Source organism: Salmo salar, chromosome ssa05 (assembly GCF_905237065.1).
Source record: "Salmo salar chromosome ssa05, Ssal_v3.1, whole genome shotgun sequence".
NCBI lineage: Eukaryota > Metazoa > Chordata > Actinopteri > Salmoniformes > Salmonidae > Salmo > Salmo salar.
In genome coordinates, this window is record NC_059446.1 from 53,854,639 (window position 1) to 53,867,845 (window position 13,207).

The following is a 13,207-nucleotide window of genomic DNA, read 5'->3' on the forward strand; positions in this document are numbered from 1 at the left end:
CAATGCCAGGATAGTGGTTTCGATTCCCGGGGCCACCCATACATAAAAATGTATTCACGCATGACTGTAAGTCTCTTTCATTAAAAGCATCGGCAAAACTTGATATATTACATTATTCTAAAACATTTCTAGGATGGCCCAGCTTATTTCCCTATATTGGATCTGACCTCCCACAAAATGCAGTCATGCACAGCCAAAAAACATTGGTGTGGCCTTTTAAAATCAATTTGAATTTTCACCTCATTCCATTTTCTCAGTTTAGTTTATCCAGGTTTCGGATTTCCACAATACTTTCAAGTTTTCCCTCAGTTTTTTCCCACTTTTTTAATAGAAAAACAACAAACTTAGATTTTCTGTGTCCACAACAATGCTCAAACCACATCAGGGGATGAGTTTTTAGATCTGTGAAAAATCTAAGAAACTTAGATTTTTTTGGTGTAGTTGCCCTTTAATTCAGCGCTCATGCCCTGCACTGTTGTTTGGTTAGAGGGTTTTCTGTAGTGCAGTAATCGCACATGTGATGATTATGTATTCCATATACAATGATTCGTATTGTGACCGCCAATGGAATGGGTGTAGTAAATGGCCAGCAACACTTCATATTATTCAGAGCCTCAAGAAATGACACCATATATACAGTACCAGTCACCTACTCATTCAAAGGTTTTTCTTTATATTTACTATTTTCTAAATTGTAGAATAATAGTGAAGACATCAAAACTATGAAATAACATTGTGGTAACCAAAAAAGTGTTAAACAAATCAAAATATATTTTATATTTGAGTTTCTTCAATGTAGCCACTTTTTTCCTTAATGACAGCGTTGCACACTCTTGACATTCTCTCAACCAGCTTCATGAGGTAGTCACATGGAATGCATTTCAGTTAACAGGTGTGCCTTGTTAAAAGTTCATTTGTGGAATTTCTTTCCTGCTTAATGCATTTGACCCAATCAGTTGTGTTGTGACAAGGTAGGGTTGGTATACAGAAGACAGCCCTATTTGGTAAAAGACCAAGTCCATATTATGTCAAGAACAGCTCAAATAAACAAAGGAAAACGACAGTCATTCATTACTTTAAGACATGAATGGACATTAGACCGGTGGAAATCTGTCCTTTGGTCTGATGACTACAAATTTGAGATTTTTGGTTCCAACCACTGTTTCTTTGTGAGACAGAGTAGGTGAATGAATAATCCATCCATGTGTGGTTCCCACCATAAAGCATAGAGGAGGTGTGATGGTGTGGGGGTGCTTTGCTGGTGACACTATCAGTGATGTATTTAGAATTCAAGGCACACTTAATCAGCAGGGCTACCACAGCATCTTGCAGTGATATGCTATCCCATCTGGTTTGCACTAAAAATGGTAAAAGACTCCATACACCCTAGTCATACTCTTCTCTCTGCTACCGCATGGCAAGAGGTACTGGAACGCCAAGTCTAGGTACAAAAGGCTTCTCAACAGCTTCTACCCCCAAGTCATAAGATTCCTGAACAGCTAATCAAATGGCTACCCACACTTTTTGCATCGCTACCACAGCAGGGCTACCACAGCATCTTGCAGTGATATGCTATCCCAACGCCAAGAGTGAGCAAAGCTGTTTAACACGTGCTATTTCATAGTTTTGATGTATTCACTACTATTCAACAATATAGAACATAGTAAAAATAAAGAAAAACCCTTGAATGAGTAGGTGTGTCCAAACTTTTGACTGGTACTGTACATTCTATAGACCCTGCCAAGTACTCCCTACAATACCTTTACTGCGGCACCCAGAATAGTTCTTGCTCTATAAGCCAATATGTATTCCATAAACAGTGATTCGCATTGGGGGAATTTAATTGACCTTGGAACATGTTAAAAACCCAAAATTAATGCATATGTCACTTAAATATGAACAAATATTGTTAATGTTTAGACAATAATCTTTCATATATCATTAATAACATGTATGTTGTTGACACTTTTATACTGTTATGTGGGAGGACTTTTATTTTTAAACTTTTTGATATTCAGTTACCCGGAAGTACTTTTTTAGTGTTGCTGATGAGACGCTGGTCATGTGATGAGTTCGCAAATCAAATGCCCAATTGTGGTGCCAACCGGGCAGCAAAAAACAAGCAAATTAACCTTTATTTACTGTAATTTAAAGTAGTTAAGGGTCGTGTTAGATTATATACTGTAGCTACCTCAGTCGTTATTTAAAATAATTTCGGTAACTTTACAGCAATTGCTAGCTAGATTCAATTTAGCAAGCTAGCTAGCAGGCTCAGCTAAATAAAAATCCCCTTAGATACATCCACGTCTCATAGTCACGTCATGAAATTTGTCAATGAAAGAGGAATATAATAATATGAATCGAATTTCCCATCTCCCCATTTAGTTTCTGGCGCTGCACAGAAATGCCCTTATCCAGATGGTGTGACAAAGGCATTTCCTAACAGACACGCTAACAGACATGCTAACTTTTTGTTGTTGTTACTTTTAAGGTTGGAACCAACATTCAGTACCTCCATGAGGCACAGAGGCAAGAACCATTTGTCCGCCATCTCAGGGACAAGCTGCACTATTCACAGTTCTGTGTAATGTTCAATGTAATTGCATTGCTGGACTTGAAACTTTAAGTATTTGTATTGTTAAAAAAATATGCATATGAAAGGACATGTATGGGTTAAACATGTCTTTGATGTTAATTTGTTAGTGATAATTCATTTTGTGTTTACATCATTAAGCCTTGATGTATGTGTTAGGAATGACCAAAGGTGTCTGACTTTATAGTAAGTACAGCATCATATTACTTTATTTTTCTTTAACTAGGCAAGTCAGTTAAGAACAAATTATTATTTACAATGACGGCCTAGGAACAGTGTGTCACGTCCTGACCAGAGTAAGATGTTATTTTCTATGGTAGAGTAGGTCAGGGCGTGACGGGGTGTTTTGTGTTTTTCGATGTTTTGTATTTCTATGTTTAGTTTCTAGTTTTCTATTTCTATGTTGTTGTTTTTTGGGATGATCTCCAATTAGAGGAAGATGGTCTTCGTTGTCTCTAATTGGAGATCATACTTAAGTAGGGTTTTTTTCCACTTGTGTTTGTGGGTAGTTGTCTTCTGTTTAGCCTATGTACCTGACAGAACTGTGCGCTTTCGTTTTTCTCTTTGTTATTTTTCCTTTAGTGTTTTCAGTTCTAATAAATATTAATCATGAGCAATCAACACGCTTTGGTCCCCTCTCTACGACAGCCGTTACAGTGGGTTAACTGCCTTGACAGATTTTTACCTTGTCAGCTCGGGGATTCTATCTAGCAACCTTTCAGTTACAAAATGTGTCTGACTTTAAATTAAGGAAAGCATCATGTGATATAGTCTTAATGGATGTGCTATGAATGACCGAAGATGTCTCACTTCAAAGTGTTACAGGACACTACATAGTGTCAATAAATAGGTTATTAACGTTCTGCTGATTTATGAAGGTTCTCTCATGATCCACAGGTTACTTTGAGGTATTTAAATGGGTTAATGGACCTGCAAAGCTTTTGTGTGTGTCAGAGCCAAGATGATTTGGAGTAGTCCAACCTGAGACCACCGCAACGCTCTTCTGTTCCCATGCTGGAGACCAGGGCTTGATTACAATGGTGCCAACATTTTGTGGCTGATCTTTCAGCGGGGGAGTGGGTGAATGTGTCAAAGACCTGATGGACCCAACACCGCACGGTATGGCTCGTTTTTGTTGTGTGCGTGTTTGTGCACTGAGGAACATGTAACTTGTTTCCAGAAGAAAGACACTTTCAATTTCTTTAGGTTGGGAGCTTTCATCAAGATAAGTGTTTCTTGGTGTAACATCGTCTCCAGGCTATTGCACACACAGCACATATAAGCCTGGGATATCAACCATTCAAAGTTGGCCTTAGTGGGAGTGACCTTACTGAGTAAAGTATTTGTCATTGTCACTAGTTAACACAGTAAAAAATAAATAATTATGGCAAAACCCTGCCCACTTCCACAATTTATCTTCTTAAAATTAGATTTTAAATCTAACCATAACTAATAAAAGCGAAGTTTGATGCGTTGGTCCTCCAGAACTTCCGCACATTTGGGTGGAAGGGTCTGCGAATGAGATTAGGGGTCTTGTGACTAACATGACTTTACTTTAGATCGTAATCCAATCCTTCGACCCTACATCTCACCCTTTATAAAGCACATGGTTATATCACATTCGACATAGTGATTTATGTTACATTTGACATTGGTGATTATGTCACAGTCATGCCACATTTATGGACCCTTTATAAAGCATGATATAAGGTAATAGATACTTTGTAACACATTTATGACTCAGCTTTCATTTGACACCCAATTTGACATGCTCCTATGAACTTCACATGTTGGTGATGACAAATGAAACATGCCATGCACACAATTTGACATGCTCCAATGAACTTCACATGTTGGTGATGACAAATAAAACAGGTCATGCATTGAGGCCCAAACATAGCATGCGTAGGTCCACACATAACTGTTGAAGGTCAGCAACCAATCAGGAGCATTTAAAACCTTGACTAATCAACATAGCAACAACCTTTGATGGGTCAAAAGCATTTCTTACAATCTATGTGTTGCATATCTGTCAAGACGCTGTCAGCAACTCTTTTCTCGTTTCGATTTATCACTCGTTGTTTTCCATATAGACAGAAAGACGGAAACAATCTTTCTCAGAAAAAGTGTTACCTCCCCTCTTGTTTCCGTTTCAAAATCTTCTTCAGGCTCTCTACGCATGTAATGAACTTTTGTGAAATTTAGACAGAAAAAAAATACTTCATAAGTCCTTATAAGGTGGAATATGTTGCCTCATCCCTCTTAACCTGTTTATAGACAATTATTAGACAAAATAATATGAATTCATAACAATGCCCTAGTTTGAGGTGGTCCTAGTTTGAGGTGGTCTGTAATTTATAGGTAAGCAAGTTAGCTAAGTTACAGTAAGTTACGTTGTTAGCCACCTGTAGCAATGTTTCCGAGATCTGGATCGTGAGCTGCTTCTGGAGCGGGAGTGGGACCGAGACTTGGAGGCTGACTTCGTTGCCTTGGACATCACTGCAAGCTACCTCTTTGAGACAACAGCCTGTCAGACAAACAGAGATCAGTGATCAGTGATCATGAGCATCTACTCAATTTCAACATTTCACCCACATTTTCATAGGCCCACATAGGCAACATTGAATAAGTACAACAAGGAAAAATGTAATCAGCTAAAGTGCTGGTCATAGGATTAATAAACATGATTGACTATGATTTAATTTTTGCGTACAAAAACGGATATTCTTCAATGAGGCCTACTACATAGGAGATACCCACAATTTAATACAACTTAACAAGATAAAGGATTCTTCACAACATATTTGATGATTCAGAGCAAAATGGCTGTCAAAGAGTAAAAGTGGGCAAATCTGTAAATCACTGTGACCGAAGTGTCAGGTGGCAAACTACAACCAGACGGCTAGGCCGCTGAATGATTATCTACAGTCACTGCAGAAACAGAGGGATTAAGATAAAGAGCTGTGACTCCAGAAAACCATGACAACAATACCTCCAAGAGATATAAAGCTTTTGTGCAAAAAATGTGCAGTGAAGCAACTTTAAAAGAAGTGCAAAAAAGCTACTAGCACAAACTAACTATTGCTGCCAAAAAACTGTTGGAGAACAGGGTGGATACTGCAGCAAGTAACATAACCACTTTCATGTAGTCAGTCAAACCAGTTTCATGTAGTCGGTCATTTGCATTAAGGAATCTGTTTCATTCCAGTGATGAGACTGAACTTTTGACTTGTATTGGTCCCAAGAAAAGATGAGGAACCTTACACTAAGTCTGCTTATGTCTAGATTTCACTATAATGGGATAGATGCATTCTAGGCTCAAGCCTCTATACACACTTTATTCATTCCACTAGCCTATTACATTGTCTCTAATTATTGTGCTAGTCTAAGAATGGTTGATGGGAATGTTTATTCTCCCAAGAGAGAAAATCCTTATAGCCAGCTGTTCAAAAATAGACTAATGGCAGCTTTCAACAAAGATACAAGAGGAGAGTAGGGGTTGTTTCACTACTATCTTTCTTCTTACCAAACACCCATCAGTCTCATTGTTAGGACAGCATTCTATGGTATCTACCCGGCACAGAGTCATACTGAAAACTCATTCATCATTCCAATATTTAATAGTATTACAACCCAGTTTTTGTTCACTTGTAGACGATTTTAGAACCACTTTACGTGCAAAGGTGGAAAATAAAAAGAGAGAAGGAGTATGAGGAGTGACAGCAAAGGCTTTATGGACACGATGCGACCAATGAAGAAATAACAAAATACATGACTGATGTTTATAACAAGTTTATAGCATACAAATCAGTCTCAGCTCTAAATGGAATGTAATAGAAAATGACAGCCAACATTTACAGGTCAGGGGTGTTACTATATCATCATTATACACGACAGAACAAGATGGTGCCGACAGACCCGGTCGCCCTGTTTCTAGCTCCTAGACAACTTTGCAGTATTTTTGTTGTTGTTGTGTTATCTCTTACATTATTTGCTCAGAGCGCTTGTTGGATTATTACCTACAGCTGAAAAAAAATACTTTTGGACATTAGATCAGCGGTCACTCACCATAAATTTGAGCAGAAATTTGACTTCCCTGACCTGAATCCTTTGTTTGATCTTTCCGAGGGAGCTCTATTCATCCTGGGGGCTGCACCAAAATTCTGATGTCGGAGAAGAGGAAGAAGTCCAGAGAAGTGGAAGAAGAAGTGGGGCCCTAGTCAGACTCAAGCGGCGTGTATACCATCCCTGGACAATAAAGTAAACAAGTTCAGGGCGAGGATCTCCTTCCAGAGAGACATCAGGGAGTGTAACATACTCTGTTTTACGGAATCATGGCTCTCTCCGGATACATTGTCCCCATCCATTCAGCCAGCGGGGTTCTCCATCCATCACACAGACAGGAAGAAAAAACTCTCAGGGAAAAAGAAAGGCAGAGGGGTTTGTTTCATGATTAACAACTCATGGTGTGATTGTGGTAACGTACATGAACTCAAGTCCTTTTGTTCTCCCGATCTGGAATACCTCCCCATCAAATGCAGACCACATTACCTCCCAATATAATTTTATTTGGTCATCATCACTGCAGTGTATATTCGACAGTACAGGGACAAAGTGGCGTTGCAATTCAATGGTCAGGATTTGGCATAAGCAGCATGAGTCCATGGACCCATCATGCCTGGTACAGGCTGGTGTCAGTGGTGTACTGGTGTGGGGAATGTTTTCCTGGCACACTTTAGGTCCCTTGATATAATTTGAGCAACAAACGTTTCCGACACCTTGTATGCCCCGAAGAATTCAGTATGTTCTGGAGGCAAAGAGGGATCCGACCCGGTACTAGATGGGCGTACCCAATAACTCTGACATTGCTCGTTCTGATATTTTAAATATTTTTTTATTTTACTTTTTGGATTATGTGCGTATAATTTCATATTGCTAGGTATTATTACTGCACTGTTGGAGGATTTCACTGCACCTGCGATAACATCTGCAAATATGTGTACATGACTAATAAACTTTGATTTGATTATACAAAGTTACAAGACATTACTGGAGAGCTTTATACGTTTCACAGACTGAACAACTGGGCCGGCAATAAAGAGAAGGGAAGAGGTCACTCTGGCTCACCTTGAATGTCAACAATGTGTGAAAAACACTCTCCGAAATAAACTAATTGAAAGGATAACGGGCATATGGTGCCAGACCAGCAAGTGGATTGGCTCATGAGAGTTGAGAAGATGATCTGATTATTGGGCCTAATGCAACTGCCAATCAGTGGCCCGAGAATGTCCATTCTAGAATAGCACAATCAGTGCCTAACATCTTAACATGTTCCTTACCCCTGTGGAGGGTAAATACGATTCCTTAAGGGGATTCTGGCTATATTCTGAGAATGACTCATATGATCCAGCAGATGAGGTTATTCAGTCTATGGACACTCTCCATGGCATATGATCTTCGGTCTAAGTGAGTAGGGATCAAAACATTTATTTTTCATTTTGAGAAGCATCTGAGGGGGAATGCCGTGAGGAGGAAATTGCAGACTAAACATTGAGAGGACTTCAAAAACGGTGCACCGGCATCAAGCAGCACATGGTGGTCGCAGAGTATATCCCTGCTACTATTTTGGTGAGTACTGAAATGGATCCCTCCTCCTGCTACTCCTCTATGGTGCTCCTTCCGTCACTTTTCTTCATTGCAGACTGCGCTTGTTATTTTTGGCTTCCAAGGCTAATTTCCTGAAGGCACTGGAATATACTTTTATTCTTACCGGGCACATTTCATGACCAGCATTCAGAGCGTGCTCCCGTATCCACATTTGGAAAATAAAGGGAACCTAAACCCTGGTCAACAGATGGTATGGCATATTATGAAATTAGACATTTTGCAAAGTACTCTCTGCAGAAGACCTTTATCTCCTAGTCATACACAGGTGAGTTAATACCCGTAGCCTATAGCTGTATAAGTGCATATACTGTAATACAAAGAATTTGTTAAAAACTCATTAAACAAACAAGAAAAGGGGTTCTCTCGGGACAGGTTTCATATGGCTGAGAATAAACCTTTCTAAAAGCTCTCAAATGCCTGTCAAATGAAACTAAACAAGACGGGGGCCATAACTGTGCATTCATCCACTAGGTAACTAGAGTATAATCACTTCCTTCACTTAATTTTGTGTGACTGGTTTATCTTACTGGTAAAACCGTGTAGCGCATTGCTGGGGCCAAAACTGGGCAAACTGGGCATTCACTAGGTAACTATTGTATCGTGTATCATCATCTTTAACTTAAATAGATGCTCCCCTGAATTGTGTGTGACTGGTTTATCTTACTGGTAAAATGGCAAGGATATGTGTAGCCCATTCCAGGTGTAGTTAACTGTAACTTAATAAGTAATAAGTGTCAGTACAGTGTGATGAATCATGGGTCCATTTCAGTCAGAGCACAGTGACCCACTTCCAACTGATAACCAGAGGCAGCTGCCTGTCTCCTCCTAACAGAGTGTGCTCCCCAGCCTAATCACTAGGATTTAAACATCCAAAAGGCTGTAACAAGCATCTACACTAATTATGTACCCTCTACTGACAGACACACAAAAACACCCACCCTGGTGCAAAGAGTGATAGCTGCTCAAGCCCGGTCAGCTGTTCATTTTATTAAAGGGCAGAAGTTGTTGCGAACAATGGTTGGGCAACTCGATACAGCAGCAAGAATATAAGCAGACACACCCCGCTCAATCAACTACTCTATCATTAAGACCTGGATGCCTCAGAAGCAGCTGGAATCACATTTGGCAACTATATGGACCACTGAGACAACACTCCCAACAGCAACTGTCACTGAAATGTGGGCATCGTTGTCAGAGTGTCAGAGTTTTCCCTCAAGACGTGGCTTTGTAGAGGCGGTTCATGGATTGCCAAGCGGACCCTGCTGCTGGAGTCAAGATACACTATGTAGCTTCCTTCCATACAGTTCCATGGACATCATAGGATAATTATTATGTTTCTTAAAGTCGCCTTATTACCAAATAGGCCTATTGTAACTTGATTTAGGCCTATTAATAATGGAACTCTCAGATAAGAATGAACTCAACCATGACTGCGTCATTGTGATTTTCTGAGGCAAACTCAACACTGATTTTCTGACAAACCAACATTGAATTGGACAACGCAACAATAATCATTAATACCAAACAACAACAACAACAAAAATCACTTAATAACTGAAAGGCTGAGAAAGTTATGTGGTTTATTTTCTCAGAGTGAGAAAATACAGGAACCCATAGCAGTGTCCTCACTAAAAGTTCAGTGTCTGTCTATGTGAGACAGTCCCTCTATTGGGTGCAACCGCCAAAGCTAATTCACATCCACTCCCACCAATGGAGTAGGATCCATGAACACCACATATAATCACTCTTTGTTCCTACTTGAGATTTCTTAAAAACCTCCTCAGTCAGCACTATAATCAGTATGTTAATTTCTTGTTTATTTCTTGCTGTAAATAGGTGGAAAGTTAATATCTACGTGAGCTTTTTGATTTACACAACTGTTGTCCTGAAAATACATAGTAGAACTTTACTGAGGCATCCTCAAATTGTGAGGACATGCTTCTCAACTTGCTGCTATCAAGATGGAACTCAACAGCTAAAGGTCCTCTCTATTTTGGTCCGTTGTGAACAGCATGGCAAATGGCAAGCTATCGTTCCTTATATCAGCAATGTGATGAGATGATGTATATGTTAGGTCTTGCCCATTGACAGACATCTTCATTCAAATGTAGGCTAAAGCTGTAGATATCTGATGTATTTGGTCAACTTTCAGTGTCAGCCATTCTACCAGGGCCAGAGTCGTTACATTCACACACAAGTGATGTTATATCGCCATATCAAATTGTCGACTTCTCCTGTGAACTCCACCTTTTCTCATCACATTTTGCGACTGTCTGAAAAGAAATGTCACGTAAGTTGTGAATCCTGTGAAAAGACAAGTGTTGATACAACGTCCTGTAGATACAACACCTTGACACTGGAGAGTGCCAGTTACCGGGGTGTCCTCAAATGTACACCACACAGAATTGAAGGCATCACCCATGCATTCACAGCATCAACTGTAGACTAGTCAACAACATCCTATTGCTTTACAATGATCCCCATTAACAGCAAATATAAAAGTTATTCTTATTAAATAAACAAGTGACAGTACAGTACAGCCTCTTTGTTATAAGGACCTGTGCCAGGATACCTGTGGGAATGTGGTTACACCTTTCTTATCTGTGTACATTTGAACAGATATTATTTGCATTAAGAGAACAATAAACCAGGATTTTAGAGCAAACTGCAACAGGATATGCTATGATGTAGTGATTATTTATGCAAAGTGCGGCGCAATCAACCATGTCCCATTTTTTACTTAGAAATAATTAGAAATGATAATTGGGGGGTGAACTATGAACTATGAACGGGTTTTGCTCTATGCAACTGATGCATTTATGAAGAAAGCTGGATACCTCACTGGCTGACTGAACTCTAGCATTGCTCTAGCATTGCTGATCAATCAATTGACAACATGAAATGCATTTAAAGTGACATCGAGCTGTTGACTTTCTGTAGCTTGTGGTGATGGGCATTCCGGCTCTTTTCAGTGAGCCGGTTCGTTCGGCTCAGTTCACCAAAAAGAGCCGGCTCTTTTGGCTCCCAAACGGCTCTTTAAAAAAATATGTTTTGTATTGTTTCAAGTCAAAACATTTTGCGATAGTTTGACTATGATTGGTGTTAAAACAATTCTAATTACATTTTGAAATGAAACCATCTCTACCTTAACCACAATGTATTTAAAAATGCATTGGTTTGTTATGAAAAAGAATGCTATTAAACATTTGCATTTAAAGTATAACGTTTTAATGTATATAAACAAAGTGCATATAAATCTAATCATTCAAAACGAATACAATCTGAACAGCATAATATAACATTGCACCATATCAAAGAAAAATAAATAACAATGTGCAAAACTGTAGCATCCCACTTAAAACATTAAACTGGTCCCTCTTTTCTCTATCTTCTTTATTGCCATGTTATAACCAGCAGCACACAGCAATACTGACCATATTTTGCTTTTACGAGAGATTTGCATTCAGAAATGCAAGCTGCCTCACTTTCGAGGGGCTGATGCGGTTTCTTCTCTCAGTAATTATTTGTTTCAAGAAGACCCTCTGAGGGAACGGATGTGGCAACTATGCAGAGTCTCCCTGTCATGACTTTAGTAAGCCGTGGGTAGACAGAGGCCTTGTTCTTCCACCAGCTCAGATCTGCAGCTCTTTCAGAACGAATGTGTGCACTTGAGTATTTAGGCCTAAATTATTTTCTTTATTTTTTCGTTCTTTGAATAAGTTAATTTTATTCATTTAAATCTTTTGATCATTCATATCTTATTTTTAAAATATTTTTATAAATAGATTCGGCTCTTCTGATATGCGAGCCGGCTCTTCCAATATGCGAGCAGGCTCCCAACGTTCACCTACAAGAGTCGGCTCTTAGAGCTGACTCGTTCGCGAACGACCCATCACTAGTAGCTTGACAAATGGTGTCGAAGAAATCCCAGAGGAATACAAACATAACATTACACTGTATCATGCCATGAGAACAACCTCACATGTAATACATTATAGCATATATAGTAGCTGGTGGGGATAAAAGGACATACTACAGCAGGGATAGACAGGCTATAGCTTACCTCCGATGTTTCTGGGGGGTTTTTCCTCTGGCGGGTCCGGGTCGTATAGCTTCTTGGGTGACAGAGGATCCGTTGCTGTCACACTGTCAACCAAGTCATTTTCGATGATAGGTTGCAGTCCGAATAAACAGGCCAGTTGAGCTAACTTTGGCTACTGTGTGTCAAGCATCTTATTGACCAAAAAATGTGCGGGAATGACGTTTATCAGCTCGTTCAACAAGCCTTTTATCAGGTCCGTTTTGTATTCAGGTCACATTAAATAACTAGAGCAGTTGTAATGAGACACTGCGCTGTGCGCTCACGAGGAATGAATTCAAAGTGGAGAAATTCTCCGAGAACGCATACAATACGAAGCTATAGTACTGGCTACAGTAGAACCTTCCTTCGCAGCGCAGCAGGGGGTGTGAGTGCTGCTCAGTGCTCAGCGCACGCAGGTCAAATTTCCTTCCTGGTATTCCCTCGTCAAGCATACACTGAACAAAAATATATACGCAACATGTGAAGTGTTGGACTCATGTTGCATGAGCTGAAATAAAAGATTCCAGAAATTTTCCATACGCAAAAAAAACTTATTTTCTCTCAAATATTGTGCACAAATGTGTTTACATCCCTGTTAGTCAGCACTTCTCCTTTGCCAAAATAATCCGTCCACTTGACAGGTGTGGCATATCAAGAAGCCGATGAAACAGCATGATCATTACACAGGTGCACCTCTTGCTGGGGACAATAAAAGGCCACTAAAATGTGCAGTTTTGGCACACAACGCAATGCCACAGATGTCTCAAGTTTTGAGGGAGTGTGCAATTGGCATGCTGACTGCAGGAATGTCCACCAGAGCTGTTACCAGATAATTGAATGTTAATTTCTCTACCATAAGACGCCTC

At 39.7% G+C, this 13,207-nt stretch overlaps 1 protein-coding gene across 3 annotated transcripts in view; it reads right to left on the minus strand.

Annotated features, from left to right (window-relative positions):
- LOC106605126 (thyroid hormone receptor-associated protein 3) overlaps window positions 1-12,821 on the minus strand; it is a 30,119-nt gene extending 17,298 nt beyond the window's left edge. The window contains exons 1-2 of one of the 3 annotated variants that reach the window (XM_014200459.2): window positions 12,324-12,809; window positions 4,999-5,120 (exon numbers count right to left, since the gene is read on the minus strand). In XM_014200459.2, coding sequence (XP_014055934.1) covers window positions 4,999-5,090 — 92 coding nt within the window. In that variant the 5' untranslated portion in view covers window positions 5,091-5,120; window positions 12,324-12,809. Of the gene's footprint in view, window positions 1-4,998; window positions 5,121-12,323 lie in introns of all 3 variants that reach the window. The other 2 variants (XM_014200461.2, XM_014200463.2) reach the window with 2 other exon arrangements.
- Between the last annotated feature and the right edge of the window lie 386 nt (window positions 12,822-13,207).